The sequence below is a fragment of the Oryzias latipes genome, chromosome 22 (genome assembly GCF_002234675.1).
Source record: "Oryzias latipes chromosome 22, ASM223467v1".
Lineage (NCBI taxonomy): Eukaryota > Metazoa > Chordata > Actinopteri > Beloniformes > Adrianichthyidae > Oryzias > Oryzias latipes.
Window position 1 is genome coordinate 1,200,317 of NC_019880.2, and position 18,481 is coordinate 1,218,797.

General features: G+C 45.2%; 1 protein-coding gene across 2 annotated transcripts; it reads right to left on the reverse strand.

The window, feature by feature from the left end:
- Positions 1–6,573: 6,573 nt before the first annotated feature.
- tmx1 (thioredoxin related transmembrane protein 1) lies at positions 6,574–15,428 on the reverse strand. Of its 2 annotated transcripts, XM_023951700.1 has the most exons (9): positions 15,388–15,428; positions 13,450–13,626; positions 10,830–10,945; positions 9,869–9,914; positions 9,526–9,654; positions 9,395–9,440; positions 7,698–7,799; positions 7,563–7,626; positions 6,574–7,493 (listed from the first exon to the last, which is right to left on the reverse strand). In XM_023951700.1, the coding sequence occupies exons 3-9, from the start codon at positions 10,870–10,872 to the stop codon at positions 7,291–7,293; spliced, it is 633 nt and encodes a 210-aa protein (XP_023807468.1). In that variant the 5' UTR covers positions 10,873–10,945; positions 13,450–13,626; positions 15,388–15,428; the 3' UTR covers positions 6,574–7,290. The 2 variants fall into 2 exon arrangements, with proteins under 2 accessions (XP_023807468.1, XP_023807467.1); XM_023951699.1 differs by lacking the exons at positions 13,450–13,626; positions 15,388–15,428 and adding an exon at positions 11,128–11,347.
- Positions 15,429–18,481: the final 3,053 nt, after the last annotated feature.

An 18,481-nucleotide genomic window follows, 5' to 3' on the forward strand; every position in this document is an offset into this window, starting at 1 on the left:
TTCAGTTAAAAACCCCATAATAAATGTCTGAGATGAACAGTAGCGGGTCTCTCCACTCGTCCTCCTCCATCTTCATCCTGTGAGGAACCTCCATTTGGTTTATTGTCTGTTAGCAGCTTGGAGCCACTTTGCCAAAATGCAAATGTGATTGTAAATAATTAGCCTCAGGATTCCCGCCGCGTTCAGCTGCAGCCCAGATCCTCCCAGAACATCGCTCCACTAACCGCAGAACAGCACAAACCAGGAAACACATTCCCGCCTCACGCTGAGGTTCTGGAGACTTCTGCACCTGCAGGGCCCAAACGAGCCGGGGAACATCTGTCATCCATGCCCCAAACAGGCGGGAAAGGAGTCGACTGTCTTTAAGTCAAGGCTGACCTGCTGGAATCCCTGAAGAACAGTTCTGCACACTGCAGGCTGATGTGTGGAACAAAGCTGGTTCTGAGGGGAGGAGGCAGCAGAACAGGTTCCGGCCTGTCCTGCATTCACAGGCTGGATGGGAGGTGTCACGCAGGAACGCGTCTGAAACCCTGGAAATGTAATCTGTGCGCCCGAAGCGTGACCCGGAGAAGAAACATCAGCTTCAAACGGAGGAGAACAGCTGCCGCCTGACCAGCCTTATACACACACACACACACACACCCACACACACATATACATATATGATGTCAGCGTCCAGACGGAGGTCCTCATGGGAATTCAGGAATCCCAGCACATGTGAAATTCCCGGATCTGGACGGGAATCTGTTCTCCTTTCATGTCACGTCCTTTCAAAATAAAAAACAGCCGGGATCATCTCCCTGCAGCAGGTTGTGTGACGGCAGCAGAGGTTGTTTTGCAGCTCAGCCAGAAACTCAGGGATCTGAGCAGAGAAATAATGAAGTCACCCTCATCTTAAGTACGAATTCTGATGACCCCTGACCTCAGATCAATTACTTTTGGTACACGGCGCTCAGAAAACAGTCACAACGTTTTCGTATGACTTAGTCATGATGGATTGTTGGAGAATTATGGCTAATGACCTCGCAGAGCCATGGAACGTTCTACTACCCTCTGTGACGGACTTCATGGAGCTTTAGGTTTTTTACTTTTTTCACTTTAATAATTACTTTAAACTTCAGTTACTTTTAAAAAATAAAAATGTTTAGTTTTCTTTGACCAAAGCCACAAGTGAGGGGTAAAACGTGCATCTCTTTCAGCTCAGGGTGCAGAACCCTTTTCCTAAATAAAGGAGAAACTTGTGAGTCTCAGATCAACAGCTGATCAACGCTGCTCTGCTTCATCAAATCCTCAGATAACTGCTGAACAAGCAGAAACAACTGAAGGTGTAAATGACCTCCACCCGTTTCATTTGTCTGCTGTGCCCTGAAGAAAGGTCATGGAGGGGCGGAGCCTATCCCTGCTGCTCCAGGACAAAGGCTGATGCACCGTGGACACATGCACACGCATGTACACATATGAGAGACGGTCAGAACTTCACACGGTTAAGGAGCCACACTAACATCACACCACGGTGCAGCTTGGATGGAAGAATCATCTTAGTAAATTACTGAACCTGTTTTCAGCCTGGAGGACCAAAAAGGATTTCAAGTCTCTGATTCTGTTTTAGAGGAGGAAGCTGAAGAGCCTCCACCCGGTTAGAAGCTTTGGACTGAATCTGGTTAGAATAATCTGAACTAACAAGCCGGATGGGAACTTTTGCTTTTATGTGACTTGGAGCCTCAGTTCTGAGTTTCATAATTAAAGTGAATAAACAAACGAGGGAAAAGCCTCCAGTTTTCTGTCCTTAAGGACCACAACCTAAACATCTTTGGACCTTCATGAACCCCTCCATTATTCCTGAGTCTCCTCCTGAAAATATATGTTGACAAACAGCAGAGGCTGCAATTAGCAGAGCTCCGTCTGTGCTGACAGAGTTCAGTCCAAACCATCCAAACCGTGTAATTACCCCACCAGTGTGGAGGCGTGGCCCTGCGGGGCGGGCGGGGAGACGCAGAAAATAGCCCGCGTCTCCTCCCAGCAGCTGCAGAAAAACACGGAGGTCACGCTCCTTCTCCTGCCGTTTGGGTCCCAGCAGACGACGGGAGGGAAGAGCCGCTCCAGCTTTAAAGCCGTTTGTTCCAGGTCCAAACGTCTGGTTCTGATTAGCTCTCAGTGTGACGGTTTAGAGAAAACCTCCAGCGACAAAAGACTGTTGAGTTTACTGAGGATTCACAGAGATTTAACGGGTTTTAACGGTCATTTTTCTGATGAACATGTGTAACAAATTCCGATTAAACTGCATTTCCGAAGATTTCTTTATTCAAATCTTTGTGAATCAGGAGCAGACGACAAAAATGCCGTTTGAAAAAGAACAGATATTTAAGATGGAAAACATGCCGGCAGGTCACAAGCTCCCAGCAACAGGGAAGGGAAAGGGGGCGGGCTTGCTCTGCACCAACAGTCCCGCCCAAAACTCACTGGTGAATTTCTGATGAACTCCTGCCGCTCTGCAGAAACTACGTCTATGATTTTAGCTAAAAACTACGTCATCATCAAGAAAAGAGCACTGGGAACACTTTACAGTAGATCAGAAGATGATCGGCGATGGAGAAAACACCAGATCCTCAACATTTCACAGATTTCCTGCTGATAAAAGTGCAATGTGGACATTTCTGTCCATGTCCACTAAAATCCTGGGAGGAGTAGATTTAAATAGATCCGTTTGGTGCTCCCAAAGTGATGTTTCTATCATCGTCTTCCTGCTTTCTCTTGTTTCAATGACAGATTTGTCCCTCCTCTAGTGGACAGTCGTCTCCTCCGTCCGTCTTCATCATCTTCATCGCCCTGAAGCAGAAAACAGCGCCGTCTCCATGAGTCCAGAGCCTTTCCACGGCCTCCTGACCCGTCCTTCTCTGTTCTCCACTGCCGTGATCTGATCGGACCAAATCCTCCTGGAAACACCCGTTAGTGTCTGTTCTCTCTCGCAGAATCGTTTTTAGCTGATCTCCACAGAAATCCCAACAAATAAGCGCTTTTGTTGGCGTGGCGTGTTAATCCTCACATCACTGGGATTAGGATAATCTGATTTCTATGCTGACATCAGTCAGGAATCTTCTCTTTTTGCAACGTCTCTTCTTTTCCTGACACAAAGGTTGATGACTTCTTCCTGCTTTATGGATTTGTGGTTCCATGTTTTCATGCAGGGATTTGGTTTTGTTCACTGAAGTCGATCGTTTTTCCTCTCCTAGATTCCTCGTTCTCATTCTCTCCAGTTTGGATGTTTTTAGGACTTTGCAGTCAAATCTACACACATAAAATCGAAGGAAACCGCCGTAAGGAGGTTTTAAAGCTCAAGTCTTCTGCTGTTCATTCTGTTTTGGTGGAGGAGGGGCGGGGCTTCTCGGCGCCATGACCACATTCTTCTGAAAATATACCTGCTCCAGACTGAAGTGGAGACTCAACAGAAAAGCTTTGTTTTCTCCTTAAGCTTCCATGTAATTATCAGGTCTGGAGGAAGTGGCGCCTGCAGCCCATGCTGGGCTGGAGTGGGCGGAGTCACTGGGGTCAGCGTGACCACAGTGGAGGAACATGTGGACGTCCGTTTGTTGTGAACGCAGGAAAAAGAAGAAACCAGCTGCAGCTTTTTTACATTTTCAATTAAAGGATGAAGACTTTTAGTTGTTTTCTTCTTTCAGTTAAGGAAGAAATAGCAAAAATAAACAAAAAACCAAAAAGTTTCTTCTGAAACAGAAGCAGAAACGTTTTTGTAAGTTTCACTTCTTCTCCAACAAAATCACAGATTTAAAACTGTTTTTCTTCAGATATTTTTCAGTTTGTTGTCCCTGAATGCTTTTCTCTGGACTCACCTGTCAGGCCGGACCAATACAGGCACTGCAGGAGGCGGAGCCTCAAAATACTGGAAGAGACCAATGAGGAGCGACCGTCTGACGTCTCTGACTGGAGGGGGATCACTGTTCAAAAACGAACTGATTCCATTCTATATGTTGTTCTGCTATTGTTTTTTCTTTGATGATGATGATGAGGGACTTTCTTCAAATCTTCATCTTCGGTGGCATGAACTTCACTCTCACTGGTTTTTAGGAATTTTCTTTGTGACCATTTTCATTTTCTCCGTCTAACAAATTAAATAACAATCATTTAGTCTGGAGTTCATTTCTGAGTCGTTGTTTTTAGAAACATTCAAACAATATTTTTTTCAAAATGCCACACGTTTGAAGGTTTAAACTATTTTTAAATGAGGTTATTTGAACTGTTTGTTCCACTGTTTCATTAAAAATCTCTAAAGTGAAGAAAGTTCCAGTAAAACCTGATCTGTTCAAAATGAAAATGCTCGTTTGGATTTTTCCTGATAAATGTTTTATTTCTTGGTGATTAGCAGCTCTGAAGCACAGAGAACAGACTTTTCCTCTTCGATAACAGTTATTGGAACGTTTATCTGTTACGTTTTGGAACTACAATAAAAACTTTAAAAGCTCTTCCTTTGCCTCCATGTTTGGAAGTTTGGAGCGTCTTTTCCTAAAAGTGAGATTTAAGGACAATCGAGGACCAAATGGACTGAAGCCGTCAAATGAGCGGGAACAGCCATCTGCGGCATCATTATCAGGATTCTGCTGCCCCCACCCGCTGCTCTGCAGGGGGGGTCCCATCAACCCCCCCCAGCACTTCCAGCTGCAGAGGGGGGGGCAGGAAAATGTTGCGAGGTGAAGGTCGGATCCATCCACTGGATCAGAGTCCTGGACTGAGGGAGTGTGACACCCCCGGGTGACACACCCACCATCTTTTTTGGGATTCAAACGCCGCCATGTTGAAGCCAGACGTAGTCAATAAGCAGCGACAGGTCCGAGTCATCGTTTCCATGGCAACCACTCCGACCAATCAGGAGTGAGCTTGTTGGAGGGCCACACCCCTACCACTTGAAAGCGGGCAACACAAAATCTGCCAATCAAATGTTTTGAACGTTGGTGGAAAATAGGTGGCTCCTCCTATTTTATTGAGGCATCTGATTGGTCAGTTTATAACTTGAACTACAGACAGAATATCAAGATGTTAAGAAAGGTATCAGACTCAGAATGTTTATTCTGACCAATAGAATTACAGAGTAACTGCTGTTCATTTCTATGGCTATGGGCTTTTGGCTTCTGGGAGCCACTTCCTGTTTGGAACGCCAGGGGGCGGAACCACTCAGTCCAGTTCTGATTTAAACTTCTGCAGCGTTCTGGGCGCGCGCACATCTCAAAACAAGGACAACAGTGACCTCTGCTGGCAACAAGGACACGCTGCAACAGAAAATTTCAGCTTTTACTTTGAAAAATGCTCGTTGTGGAAAAGTTCGCTTATTGGTTTTTATCCTAAAATATTTCTGAAACAAACTTAAGATTTTTAAATAACTGTTCATCACGTTTATGTCCATTAGATCATTTTAAAGTCGAAATAAGTTCGTTTATAAGTGAAAAAGTGTGCCTGATTCATAAAATAATAGAGAAAGATGATAAATGACAAATCTTTACATTTTACCACCTGAAGGTCATCACTGACCCTCTGCTTGACCCCCGGGGTTTTCCCACAGAGCGAACAGGTCAGAGGATGAGGCATCAACATGGCTCTCCACTACATCCTGCCCCTCCTGGACACCTACGCACGGGTCCTAATTGTGGACTTTAGCTCCGCATTTAACTCCATCGTCCCAGAGCTCCTCCACCATTAACTGTCCCAGCTCACCGTGCCCCCCCGTCCGTGGATCACCAGTTTCCTCACCGACAGGAGGCAGCAGGTGAAACTGGGACGCTCCTCATCCAGCACCCGCATCCTGAACACTGGCGCCCCCCAGGGCTGTGTTCTCTCCCCTCTGCTCTTCTCCCTCCACACCAGTGACTGCAGATCAGGCCCCCCCCCCCCGTGAAACTCTTGAAGTTTGCAGACGACACCACAGTCATCGGGCTCATCCGGAACAGCAATAATCCAGTCTGTCCTGACCACATCCATCTGGTTGTCCGTCTGGTTTGGATCAGCATCCGGACCCGACAGGAACAGACTGCAGAGAATCATCAGATCTGCTGAGAGGATTATTGGCTCCAGGCTTCCCTCCATTCAGGACCTGGACCGGTCCAGATTCAGGAGGTGGGCTGGCAGAATCGTTAAAGACCCCTCTCATCCCAGACACTGCCTTTTCAGCCCCCTCCCGTCAGGGCAGCGCTTTAGGACAATGTCACCAAAACCACTCGCCACAAAGACAACTTCTTCCCCCGAACTGTCAGTCTGATGACCTCCTGACTGCAGAACCACAGAAACTGTCACACCAGAACTCCTGCTGCAATTTACTTAGTTCTGTTTATTTATTCCTGCATCTACCTTATATTACTTTATTTTATTTATCCTTTTTCTGTCTTACCCCCTCACACTTTTTTATACCTTGCTGGTTTGGACGAGAGCACAAGACACCAAAGACCAATTCCCACATGCGCCGTTCTCGGCCAACAAAGCTGATTCTGATTTATTCCACAGGAGAAGTTTTAATATTTTAGATTTTTGCAGAGGTTTGTGTTGATGCGACGGCTGAAAGTCAGGCAGAGGTCCGGTTTCCAGAAGTAAATCTTTATTTAGAGAACGCTGAGAGACGCAGGCGGCTCAGAGCAGAGTGAGGATGGATGCTAGCAGCCATAAATACGCTAGAAAGAAAACAGTTCAATAAAACGACCTTCAAAGGAAGATGAAGACTAAGATGAGCGCCTCTGCAAATACTGTCCAGTTCTCTAAGATCAGCAACGGTTCTGGAGTGGGTCAGGAAATGGTTCTGGAGCGGGAACATTTGAGCTTTAACTGCCTCACAGCATGAAGGCAGAACCGGCAGGTCCAACGCGCTCATGAGAAAAACGTTCAACCCGCCTTCGTTCTGGACGAACAAACGGGCGAGTTCCTGCGGCGCCGGTCCTCCACGAAGGATGATGGCGAGACCGCAGCGGCTGGAGAACGGCTCCGCCTCTTCAGGGAAAGCAGCTCCAAGCGACGTCTGCAGGAACTTCTGGGTCAAAAATGCAAAATAAGAGCGACTGGAAGAGTAAACGTCACAAATAAAATCCACACTACGTGTTAAAAAACGATGCATAGACCGAACAGCAAACTCAGAGCGGCGCCGCGTCCGGCCGCTTCCGCAGGGAAAACCGGAGCGCCTGCTGTTCCTGGAAGGGAGAGAGTCTGAGCGCTCCGGCGGGAGAGGGGGCGGGCGGGGGGAAGGGTAGGGAGGGGGTGACTCCTTCCACTGAACGGCGCCTCGGTCAGGAGCTCCGCCCTCTAAGTGTCTTCCACCTCCTCCTGGCGGTTTCCCACCACCCTCTTCCTCACAGGTTCCTCAGGGAAAATCTGCTTCATCCGCACCTCAGAGGAGCCCCTCCCTCTTCTCCAGGCCTCGTCATCTTCGTCGTCCTCGTCGTCTTCCTCTCCATCTGCTTCCTGGCCTTCGTCCTGCAGAGGGATGGTCGGGATGCTCCGAAACTCTGCAGAACCAGACACACGGACATGAGTCGGCGTTCCCGAGCCGCCGCTTCGGCGCGTTCCAAACTCACTCTGGTGATAATCGGAAGAAAACCGTCTGGAGGGGAAGACGAAGTCTGCGATGAAGACGAGCAACTGTTGGGAAGAAGTCATTTTAGAGGTTTTTTCAGGAGCATCTGGTTTCCAAGAACCGGCGTGTGACTCACCAGGCCCAGAGCCAGGCCCAGGAACAGGGTGACCAGCCCGAAGATCACGTAGGAGCCCCACACCGGGATGCCCAGGCTGTCCGTCATGTAGTTATGGCAACGCTGCAGAACAGACAGAAGGTTCACAAGCCACGCCTCCTCCCTCCACTCACACCACTTCCTGTTCGGACTCCGCCCTTCGCTCAAAAACCATCAAACCATTTCCCTGCATGACCACGGAGACGGGAATTTAAGGAGAAATAAATCAATAAATAATATTTATATCTAAAATCAGCAGGAAGAACAATAACCATGAAAACACGGAAAATAAAAATCTCTTTCCTATTATTCAACGTTTACAAAAAAATACAAAATAATCGTGTGAGGACAGAAATTCAAGAAGCTCCAACTGTCACAGGTCATTCAATGCCAATCAGCCCTTTAAAGCCAACAATAAAGTATTCCTACAGTAAACTATAGGAACTGTTCTACGTTTCACTGTGTCTCACATTTGCTTGCAGAGTAACTGAATGATGAAGGACCTGAGTGACAAACCGCGTTTCACCTACGTAGTGAAATGTCAGAAATCCTTCAATCAAAGGAGAAACCAAGAATGGAGTTTCATTTAAAAAGGTCAAATGCCGTTTCCTGAGGTCATGTGACATGATGAGCTGTGGCGTAAATGAATTTGCTTATTTACATACATTTCTATGGGCAGTGTAAGACATCTTTAGTTACCTTCAAAAACTTTTAAGACTCGGTAAATAACACCTTCTTAGTACTACTCTGCACTACATCTCCCATGATGCATCGGGTTAAAGTGACTGCATCTCTGCTCCACAAAGAGTCTTCCTTTGACGTCTTAAACCACAACAAACACACATCAGACAGTTTTTCAATCTTCTTGATGAAATCAGAGGTCAGAGGTCAACAGTTTAGTTCTCCTTCCAGGTTTGTGTTTCTTATCAGCCAAACATCCCAGAGTTTGGTCCAAGTCATCTTTCTAACTGAAACACTTTTCTAACGTCTGGATTATTTTAGATGTTAAACTTAAGAAGAAGTAAGAACAACATTTAAGAAACAGGATGAAGGTGAAACAGACAATTAAACTAAATTGAAACAATTTAATCATCTAAAAAGAAATAAAACATTTTTGTTAAAGTTTTCAAAGACTTCATCTTTGATTAAGACAAAATAAAAACGAATAAAACTTCAACATCTTCACTTTTTGTGTAGCTACAGAAACCATAAATGTGTTGGTCTTTTTGTGTAAAATGCATCAAACATATTGTGATCATATAATTGTTCAAACAGTATAGCTGCCTTTGCACCAACTTTAAAAAATAAATAAATAAATCACAATTTGGAGAGATTTTTTTGTTTTTTTGTGAGGTTACATAAAACTGCATGTTAATAAACTGAAGGGAAAAACAACTACCAGAGTAAAATGTCAAATCATTTAGTTGAAAATTATTACTGAGAACAAAACTTCACTTTTATTACCTCTTTTTAGAAAAAACAGCTGCAGCTTCCAGCTTTTTCTGCTTCAATTATCACCCAAATGCATGTGAGATCATGGAGGGGCTGAACATCAATACAGATTATAGAGTTTTTCCTTTATTAATTTTTTGGATGCTGGTGAGCCGCAGGATTTTGGTCAAGGAGAAAAAGTGCCGTGGCTCAAAAAGGTTGAAAAACACTGGTGTAGAGCCACTCACCCGTATGAACATGGAGAGTTTGAACAGAGCCGACATCAAGTTCATCCTGCAGACAGAAGAAGTCATCCATTACGCGTTTCTCCACATCATGCGTGAGTAAAAAACACTCCTCAAAACGTAGACGGACTCACAGAAATGACGACGGGCCGAACCACGAGGAGATCGGCTCCACAGTTTTCCATTTCTGGTCATCAACGAAGCTGAGGAAGTCTTCTTTAGTCCGAGGGCCCTGGTACTTCCGGAAGACGCCGTCCTTACAACTGAAACGGTTCCAGTTTTGGTTGAACAGGATGTGAGGAAAGATGCAACCAAAACCAGGACGAATGATTCCTCAATGTGTCTGTCTTCAGTTCTTTTAGCCCCTCACACACACAAACCCACTAAACCACTCAAGATGGAAATGACTCACTTTAGCCGTTTCTGTTGGCAACAAAAACCCCAAACAGGAAGTGATGTCAACACCGAAGGACTTACTGATAAATGGTGGGAAGTGAAGTTATGATGAATCTGCCGCTCAGACCTGTCAGAAGAAAAATCGACTTGTTACTTCAGTTTTTCTACTCTCCTCTGCAGAACGCTAACCTGAAAAACAGCAACCTTTGGACTTTTACTTTGAAATCCTGCTCTCAGGTTTATTTGCTTCCTGTTTTTCATGTTCCTTACAGAAGAAAAAAATGGCCCAAAAAGATGCAGAGGGGGTCAATTGAGTGAAACGGCAAAGAAAACAGCAGCAGCATCTCTGCCAAAGCCTTTAATCAGTAAATTAGAGACTTCAGGTGTTCTGAGGAAAGATTAACTCTGAACGGTGAATAATCTGGATAACATGTTTGCCTCATTCCAGTCTGCCGACGGCCGGCACGATGCTTCAACTGTTCCTCACAACAGCCTGCAGGAAAATGACTGGATTTGTTTTACGGTATTTACAGACTTTTGGGCTTAAGATGTGGATTTAGAGTTGCAGTATCATCCAGACGTTCACGTCCAATTCCAGAGGGGAGTTTATTCATAAAACTGTCATCAAACATTTGTAAATAAAATGTATACTGTTGGGATATTCAGAACAAACTGCCTCCCTGTTTATCCGTCCTTATGAACTCTCTCCCTGGGCGGACCGGCCCGTCCTTTTCAGGTAAAACCAGATTGGGCTTAGCCTGCACCCAGACCGGGTTCTGGAGGGATCCAAAAACCTTTTAGCTCGAATCAGCTTTTATATTGAGAAGGACAGTGAAGTGGCCAAATAAAGGATCTTTTTTTAATCTCAGAGAGGGAACGAACCCTCAGTTTAGAACATATTATCTGTGATTTATAGTCTGGTTCCGATTCTTGTTAAGGGAAAACTGAGGATTTTATTTTGTAAGAAAGGTGGGTCATCAGATCAAGCCCACTTCCTGTTGTCCTGCGTGCATCCTCGGCCGCGCGGAGTGTTCACACCCACCTGGTTGCTCCGTCACGTCCACCTTGGCCACATTGACGCCCATGTCGTCCCCCCAGTCCGCAAAGTCCTTCCACACCGGCTGCAGCTGCTGGCACGCCGGACACCACGGGGCGTAGCTGCGGGACGACAGCAAACAACCCGGGCTGACATTAAACCTGCCAACCGGCTGGGCTAAAGCTCCGGAGGCTCAGAGGAGGATTTGCTGTCCGTCATGGACGCTTCAGAGCTTTTTCACAGTTATGATGAAAACACAGACTGTGAGAAAGAGTTTAGCACCGAGCGTTAGCGGGACACTCACAATTCAATCATCCACTCTCCCGCCAGGATTCTGTCCCAGTTCGCGTCCGTCACCTCCTTCAAACTGTCCGGTTTGCTCCAAGCAGGCGACGCCGCCGCCAATAGCCCAAAAACGACGAGCCAAAGCCCGGGTCCGAGCTTCTGACAGGAGGAGGACATCATGCTGCTAGCTGCAGCTAGCATACGCGCCATGTCCACTTCCGGTCTGCGTGCTTACGTCAGTGGTGGGACGTTACCCCGATTATCTTTTACATTAATGAAAAATGTTTTATGAGTAATTGTAAAAAAATAAAGCGAGGGGGGGGGATTATATTGATTTTTTTTCTTTTTGCAGTTTCATCAAATAGAAAATGAAATGAGTAAAGTTCATGAAAACATTCATGAACTTCCGCCTCGTATAACACGCACGCGCTCTAACTGGGCGTTTGTAGTTTTTCAAAATACTTAAAAACAGGAGGCTCGTTGTGTTGTTACCACTGTTTTCATGTCATAAAAAACAAAATAAACGAAATATTGCTACGGTATTTAACGGTATTTAATTGAAAGGGAGACTAAAATATATTGGATTTATTATGTTTAAGGAGGCGTCATTTACATGTTTATTGATTAAAAACTCCCACTTTACCACAAAACAAGTCACATGCAGAAATAAAAATTTACATTTTGTGTTTTTAGCTGAACTGAACGTTCTGTTTAATTGAAAACAAGATGAACATATTTTCACCTTGACCCCATTTTTTTCTTTAAGAAATCACCTGATATGATCAACGGAATCACTTCCTTTCACTGGATCAATGTCCTCTTGCTGACAGTCCTCAGAGGCTTTATCTAAAACAGACTTAAATATTTCATATTTACCTGAATAAAGAAAATAATGGTTTCTTCTTGTTTCCTGTAAAAGGGTTTTTTTAACCCCATGGGGTCAAATTTGGCCACAGTTAATTTATTTTTACTTGTGTTTTCTATTTTATTTAATTATTTTTATTTTCAATATTTTTATCTTTATTGTAATTAATCACTGCTGACCCAAGTCAACAGACAAAAATCCAATTGTCAAATTTTCTCTAAAAGCCCAGAGGAAAGTTGTTCTTGGCCTCACCGGGTTAAAAAAGTTTTTACAGGAAAATAAATGAATCTGTTTTCGTCGTATTACCGACAGGTGGTGCTGTTGTTCGTAAACCAAAGAAAACAAGCAGAAGTCCAATTCCAGGGTCATTTGTTTGTTGTTTAGAGCCTTCTACGTAAAACCTTTTATCTTCACAAAACGAGTTTAAGATTAGTATTAATTAAATTTGTTTTCACCAAAACAGATTAAATCTTCTGAGACTCTAATCATAAATAATTAAAAAAGCAGATGAAAAAGTATTTTGATGCATTTTCAGGGTAACAACTTTAACTTTTGACTTTGTCATAAAAATCCATAATGTGAGGAGTCATTAAAAAACCTCAAAGTTGGATTTACTATACTAAGAAGTTTAATAATAATTCAAAATCCTCCGTTTTTGGAGCTGAAAATATTTCTGTTCTTCCTCCCTGCAGCTGTGAGTCATGGACTTCCTACGGGCCTTCGTCTGTTCTGAACGGGATCCCGCCTCCTTCAGAACCAGGAAGCGGGTTTTTGTCCAGGAACCTGCAGGCAGAAGCTGGCGCACTGAAAATACCCTCTGGACGCCGTCCTCCACCCGACCTGCTCCACAACCAGCCGCTTTGCTCCACTTACAGCACAGCGTGAGCCTCAGCATTCGTGCTCGTCTCTGCTTTAACTTTGTGAGACGGAGAGGAAAATGAGCGGTAGGCTGGAGGGGTCGTTCTGACCCGGATTCCTGTAATAGGACCCAGAAGATTCTTTGTGAGGAGACGTTTTGGGTCGTGGTGGTTAAAAACACAATCCCCCTGATGCTACGTTTGGATGCTTTTAATTGACAGCCATATGATGATTGTTTCCACGGCAACATCTACATTACCTCTGTATTTTTCAGCAGGAACATTTTTACTTTGATGTTTGAAGGATTCATCATCTCTCATTCACACCCTAAACAGTGAAAATGTGGCGTCTGCATTACGATGAATTCATCAGAGTTATGGGTTGAATGCTATAAATCCTTCAACCAGTCATTCAGCGATTTAGCATTCAATGCTGCATTTTCTCCTGGATATGCAGCTCCTTCTGGTTTTATTTGTTTCATTCCTTTCATGTTTTTGTGTGTCTGAATATTTGTGCGGATTTTGTGGATTCAGATGAATGTCAAATAAAAAGTGTGTTTGATTGACAGCAGAGGCTGCCTCTGTCCTTCAAACCTTCACGTTTGTTCCTCTTTTCTACCTGAAGGGTTTTGTTTCTTGCAAACACGACGCGGCTCTAAGCGCACGTTTCAGAACGCCACCATCTGATGTTCGGCGATGAAGTGGTTGAACCAGCGTCAGCTTTCATCCCACAGAGCTGCAACTGCAGGCGACAAACTGCCTCCGTGAAGGAACCCCGGGGTCGGACACATTTGATCTGAAGAGAATCCGCAGACAGGCGAGAAAATCATGTATTTACCAAATAAAAACTACTGAGAGAGAAATTCAAGGAACAAAAGCTAAAGACGAAAACTGAACTTGAAGAAAAGCAACAAAGATTCAGCTGAAAAATCTTGGTTTCTTAAATTTGTTTAATTTGAAACACATTTTTTGATAGAATGTGTTTCTTGGTAACAGTTCAGCTCCACAAACTACAACAACCAGCGGTTTCGTTTAGACAACACTGCAGTTTATAATATAAAACCCTTTTCAACGTTTTCACTGATCATTGTGATGAAAATGATTCAGAACAACAGTGATCCGGCCGTTTCTTTAGGACCTGACACGCCCTGTGGGTGGCGCTCTCCCTCTGCAGCGAGCCTCACACCTGAGCGGAGCAGCGGCGTGCGCCGTCATGGACAGTGAGGTAAGGAAAGGACCTTTCTGTGGAAACCAGCTTGTGTTTGCTCAGATCTCCGTCAGCTGCTGGTTTCCAGAGCGATGAGAGCGAAGTGGCAGAGCGTGGGAGGGAGGTGCGGCTGCAGAGCCTCACAACAGCAGCTTCCAGCCTCTCAGGTGGAGCCTCCACCGCTCACATCAGACGTCCGTCACACTTCACCCACATTGATCCTGTCACGTATAAAGCTATGAGATCTGCAGCAACAGTTAGAGAAAATGAACCGATGAGGCATTTTCGGGGATGATAAAGTATCTTAGCGCTCTGGAGAGGCGCCTGGTGCTTCGCCCACCGAACAGATGACAACCGGAGAACAGGCTGACCGCTCTCTGACATCTTCCCTGATAGGATGAGGAAGCTGAAGGAACGTCTGACCAGACTAAAAGGAGGAAAATGTTCATCTGTCATTTCATCTGAAAACAAAAACCAGAAACATCCCTGCAAGTGTTTTCCATCTCAAACCTGACTAAGAACACGACCTTTGACCTTTGCATGGGTCACCGTCTACGGCTCAAATATAAGTTTTAGTTCTTTTCCAAACTGTCCTTCGGGATTTTCGTCAGTTTCTCCATCAGCAGCGATCACCAGAAACCGCAGACTTCTGCACGGCAGCTCTGCCAAAATGAGATCAAATGTGAGCGTCAAGCGTCCAAATCTCTGCTCCACAGTGACAAACCGCAGTTTTTTTCTTTGACAGTGTCAAACGAGTCACCTCCTCCTGCCTGATGTGTCTGAACCAGCAGCTGATCATCATCGCTGATTTCAGAAGAAAACATGATTCAACCATTTTCCACTTGTGGACGTGTTGAATGAGGAATGTTCCGGACGGCATGCATGGTTCACATGGATGAGCATTAGAAAAAGCAAGCAAACTCATTTTTAAATTCCTTAAAATAAAAGAAAACATCAAAGAACGACGACGAGTTTCCACAGTGTCACCACAGTTGATCAGAAAATGAAAAAACCTTTTCCAGAACGCCATGAGCTCACGTCCGCCCACAGATCCTCGCTGAGCTCACAGCCACTCATCCTGAAAATCAGACACAGGTTTGTGTGGTTACACACAAACCAGGCTTCAGGGAAAGAAAGGAGAGGATTTGCAGCACAAATGTGATGCTGTGTGATGAAGCAGCATCACAGGTTGCAGGACAGAGCCTGAAGTCCTGAACAGGAGCCTAAAGTGTTTTTTTTTTCTTTTTCTCCCAGCCCAGTAACAGTTGATAGTTTTGTGGGACTCAAATCGTTCACATTTCATGTTGTTGTTGTGGTTGCACACTTGCTTTTAAACAGAATCTCACTCACCATCAAAGTTTTCCTCCACCAACAGCCAAACCAGAGCAATGGACACATCAGCATTTATAGCCACAGGAAACAGGAAGTGATGTCACATGTCAGAATTGTTTTTTTTTTTCACTTTGTTCCCCTTTCTGTCTAATTGATTTTGTTTCAAACCTATTTCTGTATTTTGGAGTTCTGCTAATAATTCTTCCAGTAAGTTGTTTTAAGGAATTGTTTGGTTAATCGGCCTGTGGGAGGGGCTAAGCCTTTATGAGGGGTGAACTTTCCCCAGTTGAGAGGAGGCGAGCAGCAGGAGGAGAACACGCCTCAGCTGAGACAGTCCTTGGTTCTCCTGGATCTCCTCGTTGGCAGGAGTCCATGTGAGTGAAGTCCTGGTGACTCAGAGAGCGATGATGCTCCTGCAGGACTCTGGTGGAGTGGCAGAACGAGGACGATCTACGGAAGCTGTGGGAGGCCTTCGCCTTCATTCACAGACAGACGCCCACAGAGGCTCAGTGAAGCTGCTAAAAGCCGTTTACGTCACGAACTTCTCGCCTGCAGCAGAGTTTTGCTGCAAAAATAGATCCTGATGCCGCTCTGAGTGACGTACTGTTATGTCAGGAAGCTAAATGAGGACGCTGGCGTCGGCGTTGGATGATCTGGAGGTTTTCCTCCTCCGGCCTCGAACCTTCTCGCTTCTTTTCTCTTTTTCTCCATCATCTCAAAACCCCCACGTTTGCTTCCTGACTTCACCTTTTTTAAACAAACTAGCGATTCCTTCGTTTGTGATGGTCTTTGTCCAACCAGCTGGACTCCAGGGTTCCTCTGGAAGACGTTCAGCCGCTTCTTCTTCCTGAACTTTCAACTCCACCTCTGAAGCTGAAGCTCATAAAGGCGCAGAGTTCTCCATCAGATGTTGGAAAGAATCTCAGATGATCAGAGAATGTCTTCTACGTGAAGTCCAGCTGGTCTGCAAAGCAGAATCCTGAGAGAACATGTGCAGAGCGATGGAGAACCTTCTGACACTCCTTTAGATCAGATCACTCCTTAAGGTTTCTCTGGCTTCCTCCCACAGTCCATGCAGGTGCATCAGAGGTCCGTTGGTGTGTCTAGTGTGTGATTTCTGCTTTTGCTGAGGCCACTGCTCTGTTAGGGAGCTACCGTGGGATTTGGCATCTGTGAGCATGTGCGGTGACCTCTGAGTTTGGACGCAGGGCGAGCAGTAGCTGTGAGCGCAGCAGGGATCTGGACAGGTTCCTAAAGATGACGATGTTCTGGGCCTTGACCTACAGCTCAAGTGTTTCCTTGGGAGCCATCGACCTGTCGGTAAAAGCCACCCACCCCTCCGCAGACTGGTTTTGTGGACTCCTGATTGGACTTTGGCTCACGTGGAACTCATGGATTCTGAACGTTTCAATGGAAGATGAATCACTCCTGTGATGGACTGGTCACTGATATTCTGTTTTTTAACGTAAATCTATTTTAACTCTCTGTATCTCAAATCTTTGTTTTCATTGAGGACGGCACTTCCTCTGAGATCCAGAACAGTTCTGGTTCTGGCCTGCTTCATGTTTTTCATACTGTGGGTCTATCAGACCAGCTACAAGTGGCTTCCAGCGACCCCGTGACCCCAAGCGGGACTAAAGCAGGTTTAGAAGCTTGACTCTAGTGGTCCTGCAGGGAAGGGCACTACAGTCCCACGTCGATCATCTGATCTACGTTCAAAGCGTCTTTTAATTACAGTACAGACCAAAAGTTTGGACACACCTTCTCATTCAAAGAGTTTTCTTTATTTTCATGACTATGAAAATTGTAGATTCACACTGAAGGCATCAAAACTATGAATGAACACATGTGGAATTTTATACATGACCAAAAAGTGTGAAACAACTGAAAATATTTAATATTGTAGGTTCTTCATAGTAGCCACCTTTTGATTACTACTTTAGACACTCTTGGCATTCTCTTGATGAGCTTCCAGACAGTCACCTGAAATGTGTTTCACTTCACAGGTGTGTCCTGTCAGGTTTAATAAGTGGGATCTCTTGCCTTATAAATGGGGTTGGGACCATCAGTTGTGTTGTGCAGAAGTCAGGAGAATCCACAGCTGATAGTCCTACTAGAATACACTGTTAGAATTTAGATTATGGCAAGAAAAAAGCCGCTAAGTACAGAAAAACAAGTGGCCATCATTACTTTAAGAAATGAAGGTCAGTCAGTCCCAAAAATTGGGAAAACTTTGAAAGTGTCCCCAAGTGCAGTCACAAAAACCATCAAGCTCTACAAAGAAACTGGCTCACATCTGGACCCCCCCAGGAAAGGAAGACCAAGAGTCACCTCTGCTGCAGAGGATAAGTTCATCCGAGTCAGCAGCCTCAGAAATGGCAGCTTAACAGCAGCTCAGATTAGAGAGCAGGTCAATGGCACACAGAGTTCTAGCAGCAGACACATCTCTACAACAACTGTTCACAGAACACATTTTTTTAATCAGGCCTTCATGCTAGAATATCTGCTAGGAAACCACTGCTAAAGAAAGGCAACAAGCAGAAGAGACTTGTTTGGACTAAAGAACACAAGGAATGATCAGACCATGGAAATCTGGGCTTTGGTCTGATGAGTCCAAATGGGAGATTTTTGGTTCCAACCACCGTGTCTTTGTGTGACGCAGAAAAGGTGAACGGATGGACTCTACATGCCTGGTTCCCACCGTGAAGCATGAAGGAGGAGGTGTGATGGTGTGGGGGGGGCTTTGCTGGTGACACTGTTGGGGATTTATTCCAAATTGAAGGCAGACTGAACCAGCATGGCTACCACAGCATCTTGCATCATAGTCATGCTGTTCCATCCAGTTTGGGTTTAGTTGGACCATCATTTCTTTTTCAACAGGACAATGACCCCAAACACACCTCCAGGCTGTGGAAGGGCTATTTGACCTAGAAGGAGGGTGATGGGGGGCTGCACCAGATGACCTGGCCTCCACAGTCACCGGACCTGAACCCAATCAAGATGGTTTGGGGTGAGCTGGACCGCAGAGTGAAGGCAAAAGGGCCAACATCTGGTAAATGGTAAATGGCGTGTACTTATATAGCGCCTTTCTTCCTACAAGGACAAAGCGCTT